The sequence below is a fragment of the Rhineura floridana genome, chromosome 8 (assembly GCF_030035675.1).
Source record: "Rhineura floridana isolate rRhiFlo1 chromosome 8, rRhiFlo1.hap2, whole genome shotgun sequence".
NCBI classification, from domain to species: Eukaryota; Metazoa; Chordata; class Lepidosauria; order Squamata; family Rhineuridae; genus Rhineura; species Rhineura floridana.
In genome coordinates this window covers 92,567,407-92,581,337 of record NC_084487.1, presented here as the reverse complement: position 1 = coordinate 92,581,337, position 13,931 = coordinate 92,567,407, and the positions used below count along the sequence as shown (strand labels likewise).

The following is a 13,931-nucleotide window of genomic DNA, read 5'->3' as shown; positions in this document are numbered from 1 at the left end:
GCGGCTTCAGGTGGGAGCTCTTCATGTAGATCTTCTTGCAGCCGGCGTAAGAGCAGGTGTAGATGGCCGTCCATTTGGGAGGTGTCATGTCCAGGGCTGGACTCAGGAATCACACCAGTCAATGAAAGCAATTCAGTTTTTATTAATGTAATATCCAGACAGAGACTACGTCTCCTCATGAAGCAACACAATACACATGTCCTGCGACATGCAAGAGAGTTGACAGAACAAGGAATTCCCGCCCCCCCTTATCCTTTTTAAGGGGGCTTTCTGGCGTGAATTCTCTCACTCCGCCTTAGGACAATTTCTTCCCCGCCCCTTCTCTCTCTCCCCCTGACTCGTTTTTCCCTTCTCCGGGTTCGTGGTGAGGGTGGAAGTTCTGCCTCCCCCTCCTCTTCTGAAGATTCTGTTTCTGGGATTGGAGAAAGGGGGGGTGAGCGTCATGCCCATCAGGCTGACTTTTCCCTGACTGAGGAGGGAGTGGAATCCCCCCTCCTTCTTGGTCTAATGGCTCTGACTCAGTGAGGGGGGTAAGCATGGGAAATTCCTGAGTAGTGTCTAACTTTGTCTGCTGGAGTTTCAAGGCCTCTGCGGTCGCTGGGCAACACTATCTCTGAGAGTTCTCCCTCCCCCTCTTCACCCAGCTCTGAAAAAGTGATCTCCTGCTCATCCTCTGAAGTGCTAGGGTCCCAATCCTGCATCCTGACAGGAGGCCAGAAGCGGCATCCCCTCTTGGGCTTGGCTTCCAACAGCTCCAGCAAGGAGGAAGGCGGGGTGAGCAGGACCCCCGGGGCAGAGGCCTGGGAGGGGAGGCTCTCCTTGAAGAAGCCGGAGGCCCTTGGGTGCGGATAGGACTAGTACTGGAGCTGGTGGGCGAAGACAAGTAAAGGGTTAAAACTGTGGTGCTGTCCAAGGACAAACTGCAGCTGGCACTGAACCGAAAGTGTATAAATCCTTGGGAGACAAATCTCAAGGTGTGGGGGATGTTAGTCGGAGTAAGAGAATTATATTGTAACCTGATGGATCAGTAAAGATCCATCTATACATAACTGCTGTTGTCCGTCATTATTCTATGTTCGAGGGCATTCTGGATTGTTTGGTGCCTTATTCTTTGGGCATATAGCTTCAACATTTCATCGCTGCACAACATTTGCCACCCATTTTTCTACTGTAACTGGCCTACATATTCTCTTGCAGAACTGGGGAAACGTTTTTGGTCCAAGTATGGCCAGCACCAGGCATTACTGGGCACGCGGCTCCTGCCTGTTCCTACCTCTCTCCTGTCTCCTACTGCTGCACGCGCTGTGCATGCAGGGCTGCCATCAACCAAGATGGCGATTGAGGCTTCTGTAAGGGGCTGATGCCCACCCCGCCATCTTGGTTGATGCCCCGCATGTGTGGTACGCTATGTGTGCGCACGTACCTGCCATCAACCAAGATGATGGTACGGGCATCAGCCCCTTAAAGAAGCCTCCGCTGCCATCTTGATTGATGGCAGCCCTACGCACGCAGCAACAGAAGACAGGAGAGAGAGGTAGGTGGAATGAATGAACGGGCAGAGGGCCTGGAAGCTCCCTCCCTGCGATCCGCAGCAGGGACCTGCCGTGGATCATGACAGGGGACTGCTACTTTTCCACCCTAATGAGGGGCTCCTCAGGGGCCCTCAGCCAGAGCCTGACCTGGCCATCTTTTGGTGCCAGCCATGGGCCCAAGGGCCGCATTCCTTCATGGGCAACCCTTCCAGGGTCACATGCCAGTGCTGTGCAGGACCAGCTGCAAAAGTGGGTGTAGCAACAGGTGTGACTCTTACCTTTCTACAGTAAAAGTAAAAGGGTTTCTATGTATAGTCACACTGCACATCCATCTCTTTACACTCCATCCAGGCCAGTAGCATTATCACCATTCAAAGGCACATTCCAGCCAAGCAAAAGCACTCAAGAAGAGCGCCTAGCAGGGAAGCTTTGCTCCTTGAAAGTTTGGATTAAAACCCGGAGTGGGTTCACTGCCCCACTGACATCGGAGCCACCAACATTTTCTGACTTATGACTGAACCAGAAGGTGCTGGAAATTCATTCTTACAAGTCTATCCTAAAAGTGAATGTAGTTGCCAAATCACAAAGGTTGTACTTTTAAACTCCTGTTTTTAACAACTGGTATATGAACCATAATGCTGCTGGTTTAGATCATATCTTAACTATTTTCTCACTTGCTGACCTTAAAAAAGTGGTTTTACAGGCTTTTTGTAGGATTTCATAAATAATGTATGTGAAATACACAGATGTGCAGTATAAATGCTAAATTGTTGTAGTTACTAATAATCTTCGTAGTGTGCTCTTTGTCCGATCAGTGCAATTTGCAGAGTAGTGGCTAGAGTGTTAAGTTATTTTTGCAAATCCATAGTATGGTGATCCAACTCTGATTTGCTGTATTGTAAATAACTGCCTTGCAACTTGATCCTAAAAATATTCCTTGGAAGTGAATAGCCCCTGGTTATGTACCATGCTGCCTAATGTAGGGAACTGATCGCACCGCCTGCCTGCTCCAAAGGCAGAAGATGACTTCCACCTGTGGAAATGCACCTTTAGATCAAATCTTTTACTAGGATTCTTCTTTTCTTATATTTCTTAAATCTAAAGATTGGCTTCTTTGGGGCTATTTCTTCAGGACACCCTTCTGAAATTATCTTAAGTTGCTTGAAAATTCATTCATGTCCAAAGTTGACCTTTGTTTTTATTGTATTTTTAATGTCTTGACTGTACGGTTTTTTTTTTACTTGTTGTAAACTGCTTTGATGTTTTTAAATGAAATGGTGTACACATATGTTTTTAAATAAACAAATAAAATGTCCTTGAAGCAGCATTTTTTCATAGTTTTGTATTGTGTCAATCTGTGGGCCAAACTAGATGTGACATTGTGCAAATACAATTGATATGTGCATTTGGTGGTATGTAAATCACAACTGCGATAGGACCTGAGTAGGATCAGGAATGCAGAATGTGCTGCGGTCCCGACAACAATTCACTACTGGGAGGGAAACCTGATGCAGATAGCAGTTGGTGTGGGTTTTTTGTTGGGAGCATAGCAGTGATGGGGAAGTGGTAGGAATTGGATCTGACTGGCAGAATCTCTTCCTCCCGCTCCTGCAGTCCAAATTTACCAGACATGACGATGATCCCCACATAATCAGCTTTGGCCCAGACATGACTTTACCTTTTACCTGCCTCACATCAAGTGGCAGCTGGTGGCTCCATGTCAGCGGGACAGTGAAATGTGCTACGGGTTTTCGTCCGACCTTTCAAGGAGTTTCAGCACCTTGGATAACACCTTGAAAGTTCGAACGAAAAACAGGGTTGGATTCCACTGCCCCACTGACATGGAGCCACCAGCCCGTCACTGCTCGCACCTGACATCATATATTGTGTAGGGCAGGTGTGAATGACTTGGCCAAAATGTTCTTGTGGGCCAAGTGGAGAGGCCTGGTGGACTTAATTAACCCAGTGGGCCAGAGGTTCCTCGTTGTGTTAAACCTTTCCTTCCCCACCCACGTTTGGTCTTAATGCTGCTCACCACCACCTCAGCTGCTGTTTACACAGCAAAAAAACAATGTTAATTCCAGTCACTCAATTAATGCCACTTTAAGTTCAGCCCAAAGTGAAGCACAATTTTTATTTTATTATTCCACATTCTCAAAATGGTCATATGCTTAATTTCCAATTTGCTCTGTTTCATTTATGGCTGTTACATATTTATGGTTAAGAAGGCAATATTTTTAGCATTTTAGGAAGGGAAAGTAGTGTTTTAAAATGTTAAGTAGTTCATCCCTGCTGCTCCTTCCAGGACTTATTTTAGATTAAGAAATCCTCTTTTGTGTTTTGCAGTATTTTGGAAGTTTGCTTGTGATATTCTGCATTGAACTGGCCTGTGGTGTTTGGACCTATGAGCAGGAAATTACGGTGAGTGTGTGTGTGTCTGAAATTCCACCATTCCGCTCCTTTGATGGGTTTTTTAAAAAAAATATCTAATTCTAACTGCAAGCCTCTCTTCCTCTTTCAACAAGCCTTTTAAGTAGAGACCTTATTCCAGTCTGCATCTGTGCTGGAATTGCTTTTAAAGATGTTTTTAACAATAAGAATAACAACAACAACAAATAGTAATGCCATCCTAAATATGTTGGCATATAAGTGGTATATAACTCAATAAATAATACTAATCCTTAGAAACAAGTCCTGTGGAAATCAATGGGATGTTTAAAGTGCAGTTCTGTACATGCCTACTCAGAAGTATGTCCTATTGAGTTGCATGGGTCTTACTCCCAGGTAAGTAGGGTTAGGATTGCAGCCTTAGGATTCTCTTGACCCCATAAAATGTTTACTGTTAGAAATATTTTAGGCTGAGTTAGAAACATGCTAAAACGTTTTAGACTGCAATTCTAAGCATGCTGACTATGCAGTGAGCGCCAGTGACCTCACAGGAATCTGCTTCTCAGCAAGCCTGTTCAGGACTGTGTTTTTTGTCTATTTCAAATTGTTCCCATTTTTACTGTTGTGTAAAGTGGAATGTAAACATACCAATCATCTCCTTGATGGGTCACCATGGGTAGCCCCATGGATGGAGTTTTTTTTTTTAATTTATTGCTCTGTGCATGTTTAGCAGCACTCTTTTTTATTATTCTGGATGCTGTCCAGGGCTGAATCCTAGCAGTGAAAACAGAATGTGAGGGCAGAGTATGAGCTCAGTTTAATTCTTGGATAGATGTTTAACAGCAGGTGCTTATAATCGTACACATATTTTGTATGTGTACGATTATAAGCAGTCCTTTTGGAAAAGCAGATCTTTCTAAAATGTGCCTAATCACCTATGAGCAGGAAATTCTGGTGTGTGTGCGTGTGATGCTTTGTGTCTTGTGCTTTTACTAAGACAAATTTCCATTGATTAGAATTTAGTCTCACCAAAGAATGGTGAGAATTCTTACCAGTGAGAATGGACAATTAGCTCATCAAATAAAAACAACTCTCAATGCAATCCTATGCATGTCTCCTCAGAAGTAGTTTCATTAAGTTTAATGGGACTTACTGTCAAGTAAGTGTGTATAGGATTGCAGCCTCAGATTCTGCCTAAACTATAGGCCTCCTTTGGTCACAACCTGCCCACATAAGCAGAAAAGTGCAACCCCTGCATTACCTGATAGTTACAAACTGTTCTTTGCATATTAATCATGTAATCTAGTTTTGGATGTGCATGTACTGTTGTGTGAATAAGTTTTGCTATTTTGTTTTATCTTTGTTTTGCATTGGGGAACAGCACGCATTTGTAATTTAAAACTGGGAGGGGGGGACTCCATTCTTCCATTCCTTTTGAGGAGGCTGAATCTCAGTTTTTTGCATGATATGACCAGGCGTTAGTCCCAGGTAAATGTTGCTGTGCGTGAAACCTATTGAAATAGATGAAACAAATCAGCCATGACTTGTTGTAAAGTTCTGTTGCTTTCAAAATTAAATGTGCAGCCTAATTCTTTACATTTCTAGTCAGCAGTAAGTCCCATTGGGCTTACTCACTGGATTGTTATGATTGCAGTCTTAGTCACAGCTGGATCAGGGCCACAATATATTCTACTTGTTAAATACCATGTGCTGGAAAGTCTAGCAACCGTTTCTTAAATTGCTTGTGTTCTATGTAAAACACACGTATCATTTCTAAAATGGCAACTATCTGTGAGAGCTTTTGCCTTCAGGTGGCATCCTTCTCAAGCTAGAGGTGTAATTCTTGCATAGCAAAATAGTTTAATTGCTGAGGAGAAAACAAGCTGGCAGGTTATTCCACTATCCGTTAAATGCTCCCATCTTATTTTCCATTTGGTACATATTTAGGAAGAGAGTGACAAGGGTTTTCCACAGAGCTGCTAAGATATATTCATGGCAATGGCCTTTCCAACAGCAGCAAGTATATTAGAAATTATGTTGCTGTAGTGTTGGCTGTTTTCTTTAAAAAAAGAGTTCACCCGGTATATGTACAGCACTGGGGACCAAAGGAATTTCTGGCAGATCTTCCGTCTGAAAATGCGTGCTAACAGTTTTCATCAGAATTCATTCCCTTGCTGTACAGGTTCCAGCATGAGGTGAGTATTCCAAACAGAACTGCAGTTTCTAAAAAAAACCCACAAAACACCTTTGCTGAAATGTCAGAATAAAAATGAAAATGTAACTGTGTGTGCTTCCTTCACCCCATGAGCGTTTGCTCCCTTCCCCTAGGATTCTAATGTGGAAAGGTTTTTAAGAATTCAAGACTAATTATGCTTCTCAGTAGGAACTGCCTGCAGGATTTGACCCAAAAGGGAAGTGGTCCCAGTGGGAACCTTGGGCCAAATTCCCTCAATAGGCCTCAGTCTCTAGGTGGGCCCCCATGTGGAAGATGTTGCTTTGTCTACTCACCTTTGTCACTGCTTGCCTGTTTGGGGAGGGCAGGTGAACAGGCAGCAAAGTGAAAAGGAAGAGCAACAGGAAGCTCCGTGGGTCATCACTAAGTCTCCTTCAGGTATATAGGTCTCGGCAAGTGCCTGACAATGCTGACTCCTTCTTGTGGCACTGTGCATAGGTCATGTTCTCTATCATATGCGGGCAGTGGTGGTGATCTCTGGAATTGTTCCCCATCATGCTTTCTGGCATCTACACTCCTGTGATGCAGCTATGTCCAGAATACGAGGAGGGATCCTCTGGCCCTCCCAATGTTGTTGGACTCCAACTCCCATCAGCCTCAGTCAACACAGCCAATGGCCAGGAATGATGAGAGTTGCAATGTAACAAGAGGGCACAGTTTCCGCATTCCTGGTCTAGTGCATATTTTGGTGTCAGTGCTTGTATACATATGAGTATACATATAGGCAACAGAAAATGTGTGTGTGTGTGTGTGTGTGTTCTGCTATATAACAATTGTAAAGGCTTTGGTATTTAATTTGCCATCACCTGTAAGTCCTAGTCTTCCTGCAAGGAGTTTATCCTATTTTATCATAAGAACATAAGAAGAGCCTGCTGGATCAGGCCAGTGGCCCATCTAGTCCAGCATCCTGTTCTCACAGTGGCCAACCAGGTGCCTGGGGGAGCCCGCAAGCAGGACCCGAGTGCAAGAACACTCTCCCCTCCTGAGGCTTCCGGCAACTGGTTTTCAGAAGCATGCTGCCTCTGACTAGGGTGGCACAGCACAGCCATCATGGCTAGTAGCCATTGATAGCCCTGTCCTCCATGAATTTGTCTAATCTTCTTTTAAAGCCATCCAAGCTGGTGGCCATTACTGCATCTTGTGGGAGCAAATTCCATGGTTTAACTATGCGCTGAGTAAAGAAGTACTTCCTTTTGTCTGTCCTGAATCTTCCAACATTCAGCTTCTTTGAATGTCCACGAGTTCTAGTATTATGAGAGAGGGAGAAGAACTTTTCTCTATCCACTTTCTCAATGCCATGCATAATTTTATCCACTTCTATCATGTCTTCTCTGACCCGCCTTTTCTCTAAACTAAAAAGCCCCAAATGCTGCAACCTTTCCTCGTAAGGGAGTCGCTCCATCCCCTTGATCATTCTGGTTGCCCTCTTCTGAACCTTTTCCAACTCTATAATATCCTTTTTGAGATGAGGCGACCAGAACTGTACACAGTATTCCAAATGCGGCGGCACCATAGATTTATACAATGGCATTATGATATCGGCTGTTTTATTTTCAATACCTTTCCTAATTATCGCTAGCATGGAATTTGCCTTTTTCACAGCTGCCGCACACTGGGTCGACATTTTCATCGTGCTGTCCACTACAACCCCGAGGTCTCTCTCCTGGTCGGTCACCGCCAGTTCAGACCCCATGAGCGTATATGTGAAATTAAGATTTTTTGCTTCATTTATTTATTCATTTATTCATTTTATCCTTCATTCTCACAACAACTCCTCTCCTCGGTATGGAGTCACGCAGAAATTCCACAGTTGTATGATTTGCTCCAGTCCTGCCTTTTCCTAAAACACTGTTTTGATTTTAAAGCATTACTTTTAATTATAGTGATTTCTGTATGCAAACCTGGTATTTAAAATGGATTTTGAAACCTATTTCATTGGGATCACATTAACTGCTCTTGCAAAACAATGACATACTTTGCTTTGGATCCAAAGGGTAACATATAATCTATATAATCCCTATAATTGTGTGTGCGTGTACACACACACACACACACACACTCCCCCGAGGCTCCCAAACCCCTAGAACAGATTTTGGGGACTGGGAGGGAATGCATTTTGCCAGCGATGTCCATTCCACTGGCAGCCATCCCTGGATTTCACCGAAAGTTTTTTGTTGTCTTAACAGAAGCTTCCAGTCATGGAAAGAGTGTTGCTGTCATTGAAGGAGCCCTTCCGTCCGTGGAACTCCTTTTGTGAACAGAAGGTTCTTTAATTCACAACAATATTTCTCTTTGTTTTTATTACTACTTTTTCCCTAGTGTTTTTTTAAAAAATACTTTTTTGAAATTTTTATTTTGAATTTATCATAACAGTTATTTAAAAATACAAAACCATAAATGCAGCAGATGTATCTTACCCTTAATTCACTTACATTTATTTTTTCCTCTGCTGACATATCCTAGTTTTTTTAATGTATTGTTCAGTTTTTGTCAGTGCTTGTGTTTTTCCTTTTTGAGTATTTCAGGCAAAGCTGATTCAGATTTTGAGGCAACGCCTTATGATGTTTGTCTCCATTAGCTCTGCCACACTGCAGTTTCCTACAGTTCTCTTTCTTATTTCTGCTTGCTGTACATGCATCTGTTCAATATAGGTGTTTACTCTTCTTTCAATCATCAGTGTGATCTCCTTACAATTCTCCTGTTTTGCTCTGTTAACGGAAGGGCCTTGGGCACCTTTTCTTCTTCTTTGCCTTTGACATGTTTCAGCCTTTTTCATAGTTCTGCTTTATGTAGCTTATCTTCATGCTCTCTGTCTTCTGTGTTTCTCTTTGACAATCTCAGCCCTATTGAGGCATTCACCACATTCGTATGTAAACAATTATGCAAGGGTATCTGCAGAGGAAGTCAAGGTGGGCCACTTACCCCTCCTGGAATTCCAAATGTAATGGTGAGTGGAGTGGGATGTGAATGAACTGTAGTAACAATTCATAGACCTTGCCTCCCCCCTCCCGAAAAATTATGTGGACACTCTTGTTGTAGGGGGAGCAGGGGCATGTTGCCAAGACTTGCCCCCTCCTGTGTGTCATCTTCTGTGTTCTCAAGTGTGAGGGTGGGTGTCAAAAGCAGGGACTCACCTTTAGTTGTGGAGGCTCCCCGTATGATTTCAGCTTGTGATATATGAAGGGTTCTAATGGATTGAGGAGACTCCGAGAGTAGAGGAGGCTTCCCGCTGTAGATATTTGCCCTCAAATTAGTGAAGAGTGTTCACAGAATAAAGATGATGCACCAGAGAGGGTGGGGCTTGGCAGCCTCCTTGCACGCTGGTTATTAATTTGGATGCTTATTAATTTCTGGTGGCCTAATTTGAATTGTATTTTTCCTTATTGGTAAACCTGTTCAGACAACATGGCATGTATAGTGAATGTGTGTTGGAGGGGAGGGCAGATCAGGATAGTGCACGCTAGTCTTGCTCTACAAACGTCCACTGGACCTTTTGAACTGATCCTGTGTTTTCACAAACTGTATGCATAGGTAAGCTTGTCCATGTAATCAGGACCTCCCCTCCTTTTTTGGCAGAGTTTTTTTTGTAGAGATCAAGTAGGGTCTGTTCACAAGGTCTGTTGAATTCTTGTAGATCAGGTGTGGGCCCGGTGAGTTTGATCCTCCCTCCCCAAGTTGTTCATTGTACATGCCAGGAAGTGACAGGACTTTTGTTGCTGCAGCCGTTCTGTCCTTCCACCTGGGGAGGGCTCCTTCTCTCCTGCTTCCTCCTCCTTCGTGATGCTGGCGGTGAGCAGGGCGAATTATTTATTATTTTTATTTATTTATTTGATTTCTTAGTCGCTCATCTGGCTGGCTACCCAGCCACTCTGAGCGACGTACAAAGCAAAAAACATATAAAACATCAAAAACACCAAACACTAAGCAAGAAAGCTAAACAATAACATAAAAACTAATTCAGTTACAATAAGGCTTCTCATCTGTATAGTCCAAAATGTGCGCCTTCAGATGGAAACTCGTGATGTGAGTCTTCCCACCCTTGCACAAAGACTGGTGTGGGTGATAGTCCATATGCAAGACCGAAAAACAACACCCCCGTCTTGATCTCAGTATCCAACATCCAGTACATTCCCTAGTGTACACAGCCAAAGCCAAGATGCTGTTGGAAGGAGCTTTACTGCCCCAAGAGCCACGGAGGCTCTGGTGGGAGCATCTAACTTGCTGTATGAAATCCTCTAATATTTATACCATTCTTGATGGGTTACTACATGATAGTTAACAAAGAAACCAACAAAGTTCAGAATTCTTTAACAAGAAACAGTTGATTTTATCAAAATTAATGGTCTGGGCATAATGTTTATTTCCCAGTGTTCTCCAAACAATAGGTTCCAAAACAAGATTCTTGACTTTTAGGTTATGGCTGAGTTCCCTTCCTTGTCTTTGGGCTACCCCTAACCATGACATGTTTTGAACTCTGTCCATTCCCCAAAGTATTCCATCTCATCTTCACTCATTTACATCATAAGCCGTAGATATTAACAATACAGACTAATCAGGCAGGCTTCTTCTGAATTCCTTATCTGTACTATATGTTGTTTTCCCCCTTGAGTTTAGGAATATTCTGTAGGTGTATGTCTGAACTTGTTTATGACTCTAAAACATTGACTTAACTGAAGTGAAAAGCAAAGTGGAATAGGCAGAGATTTAAAAAAAATCATGAGACTGAATCAGTCCTAAAATGAGACTAAATATCTCTAATCTTTTCATACTTCCTTTAACATTCTTCTATGAGAGAGAGGAGACAACAATAAGGTAGGATTATTAGGCAAGCTGTTTGCACAGCAAGAGTCTTACGAGGTTCAGGAAAACACAAAAAACCACAATAAGAATTTTTATTATATATTTATTTATTAAATTTATGTCTCACTCTTTCTCCCCAAAGGAGTCCAGGGCAGCAAATGGGCAATAAAATGCTAAAAACATCTTTAGAATATCTTCAAAAATCATTCTTTAAAAAATCTTTAAAAGCATGAGTCCAAAGGCATCTGAGACAAAAATGGATATATTTTACTTTAATATTCATGACATTGTGTCCTCCAGATTCTGTTGGACTACAGCTCCCATCATCTGGCCACACTGTTGGGGCTGATGAGAGTTGGAATCCAACAACATCTGGAGGGCCACAAGTTGTCCACCACAAATCTAAACCATGGTTTAGATTATTATGCACTCCCCCTCTCCTCCTTCTAGCTAAGCTATTTAGGGAGAATAAACCAGAGTCAAACTGTGCCTTTAGATCCTGGCTTGTTCTCAGACAATAGTTTAAGCAAAACATACAATCTCTTTTCAGATGTTACAGGAAACGGTAGTTAGATTGAAACTGAAAGCAGAAGCTTTCCATCATTTCCTTTGGTACATGAAATAGGAAAAGAGGGGATTAAGCAACCTCTTAGGTTTGTTGTGGCTTGTTCTCATAGTAGTAAACCATGGTTTCCCATTAGGTCTGAACTGAATCAGCCTCTTTTAGGGCAGGTGTGGCTAACCTGTGTCCTTCTATATATTACTGAACTGTAACTCCCATCAACTCTAGCCACCATGGGCAATGGCCAAAGATGATAGGAGTTTTAGTTAGTTTATTTATAAACATATTTGTATACTGCTATTTCATTTTTTAGAAAATCTGTGTAGTTTCCAACAAATACAAACCATATAATAAGTTCAGCTATATTTTGAAGGCCACAGTTTAGGAGATACTCTGAGATACATATAACACGGAACAAGTGTTCTTTGATTCACAATTGTTGCTATTTATAAGTACTAGCTATGTGACTTGGAGCATCCCTCAGGAGTTATGGCTCTTGAAGACTAAATCTAAGCAACAAGAGAGGACAAAGACCAATCTGTACTGTGCCCCATTTTGGTGTCAACTTCACATAAATCTCTGAGAGAGCCTGAAACTGTGTCAGAGGTGCCTTTAGTACACGTGTTTGTGCATCCTTGAAAGAAAAAAAAGTCATTGTTGTATTTAATGTCTAATTTGACCCCTTTGGGGCATGTATCTTCTTTTGTATCCAGGATCTGATTTCTATTATGATCGTTCTTACAACCAAACCTGATGTGTTTAATGTCTTCCATAAGACTGAAAAATCACAAGCTGATGCTTAGCTTCCTCGAGACGCTGAGCAGTAGCCATTTGAGTGTCTTGTAGATGACCAAACGTTTATTGAGATCTCAATTTACACTTAAGACTGAGATTTTAATTGCACTGCTTAGACAGCAAGGGAGCTGAGCTGGACAATTAACTCCATCTGCAGCTGTGGCTAAATATCCCCAGGTGTCACAATGGCTAGCGCTGCCTGCATTTAACAGTAGTTTCCTGTTTCCTCCATAGTTGTCAGTTAAAGTTTGGTTCTACGCCACAGTGTGACATTTCATTTTCAGGCTCCAATTAATATTAATGAGAAGGGTGACAATGTCCAATTTCACCCATTTTGTAGTGTAGCCAATGGCGGGATAAATAAACGTCCTGCTTATGTTTCTCTTCACTAATATACATGTTCATAAAATGGTGCAGAATTAGAAGAATGACTTACAAAATATCTCAAAATGTGATATTTGATTGCCATTTTTGGGGCTGGGTGGGGGCGTCATTTCTGAGCTGTTCATACAAATTCTCCTCTTATTTACACATTTTCGTCCACAGCCATGAAGAACACAAACTTAGGGTGAGTTCACAGAATATTTGAATGAAAGCGGCAGCTATCGCTTGTCAGCATGAATACTTGGGAATTCATTAACACTCATTCTCACTTGATCTGTTGATACAAATCATGGCCACCTCACCTAGTTATTGTCATTTTCTTTTTTTGTTGCTTTGCATTTTGCAACTTTGGTTTGTAATATATAATTTGATGGTTTTTAATCTTTGCTCCTGGAAGCCATTTTGGTTCCACCTTTGATGGAGAAAAGTGAACTACTGTGCACATTATTAAATGAAACAAACTAAACCCAGAGAGAAAACATACTTGCCAGGCTAGAAGGCGATGAGGCAGTGACGTTTTGCCATCTGATGATTTGTTTGAGCACACAGCTCTGCTTTCTCCATTGAGATTGAAGGGAAGGAAGCTTGTGAGTGCAAAAGGTTCACGTTGAGCTCATAATGGATTTGAGGTGTTTAAGTCTAATGGGACTGCAGAACATATGTAATAGATATTGTTTAAAAAGAATAAAAGCAAGTACTATTTGCATTTCTGACAGCTAAGGCTATAAGCTTTTTGAAATCCTGATTCTACAATTACTGTTCAAAATGTGTCTTAAGTGGTAGCAACTGCAGAATCCTAAGCCCTGTTGAGCACTCAGGGTTCCAGCACATGGGGAAGCCATGTGTGCATTGCAAGTGTGCTCTGCTGCAGATGTTATATACACATACATGCACACACCAAAGGTGTGGGCAGCATTGGGGAGAGCCTGGCATGTTGAATGTGCACAGTCCCAATGTCCTCCAAATTATCATTAGATGATTCTGAATACCCAAATAAGGCTGAGATCTTGGTTTAATTCTTAAAATTTGTTTTCATTTGTGTTCTTTGACAGTCTGGAGAAGTATACGTGCACATTCAATTTTTAAATCAAAATTCACATGTTGCACCAAAAATGAGAGAGCAAATTTTTTATTATCTGCAAAGGCTAGACTGTTTTGGGAATCTCAAGTTTAAATTAGTTCATACCTATGAAACTTATCCTGTGCCTTTGGATAATTTATTACCATTTAGCCTACC

The 13,931-nt window shown here is 42.1% G+C and overlaps 1 protein-coding gene across 10 annotated transcripts in view; it reads left to right on the top strand.

Annotated features, from left to right (window-relative positions):
* TSPAN12 (tetraspanin 12) overlaps positions 1-13,931 on the top strand; it is a 92,691-nt gene that overhangs the window by 54,640 nt on the left and 24,120 nt on the right. For all 10 annotated transcript variants that reach the window (XM_061640083.1, XM_061640090.1, XM_061640089.1 and 7 more), the window contains one exon: positions 3,879-3,953. In XM_061640083.1, coding sequence (XP_061496067.1) covers positions 3,879-3,953 — 75 coding nt within the window. The remainder of the gene's footprint in view (positions 1-3,878; positions 3,954-13,931) is intronic.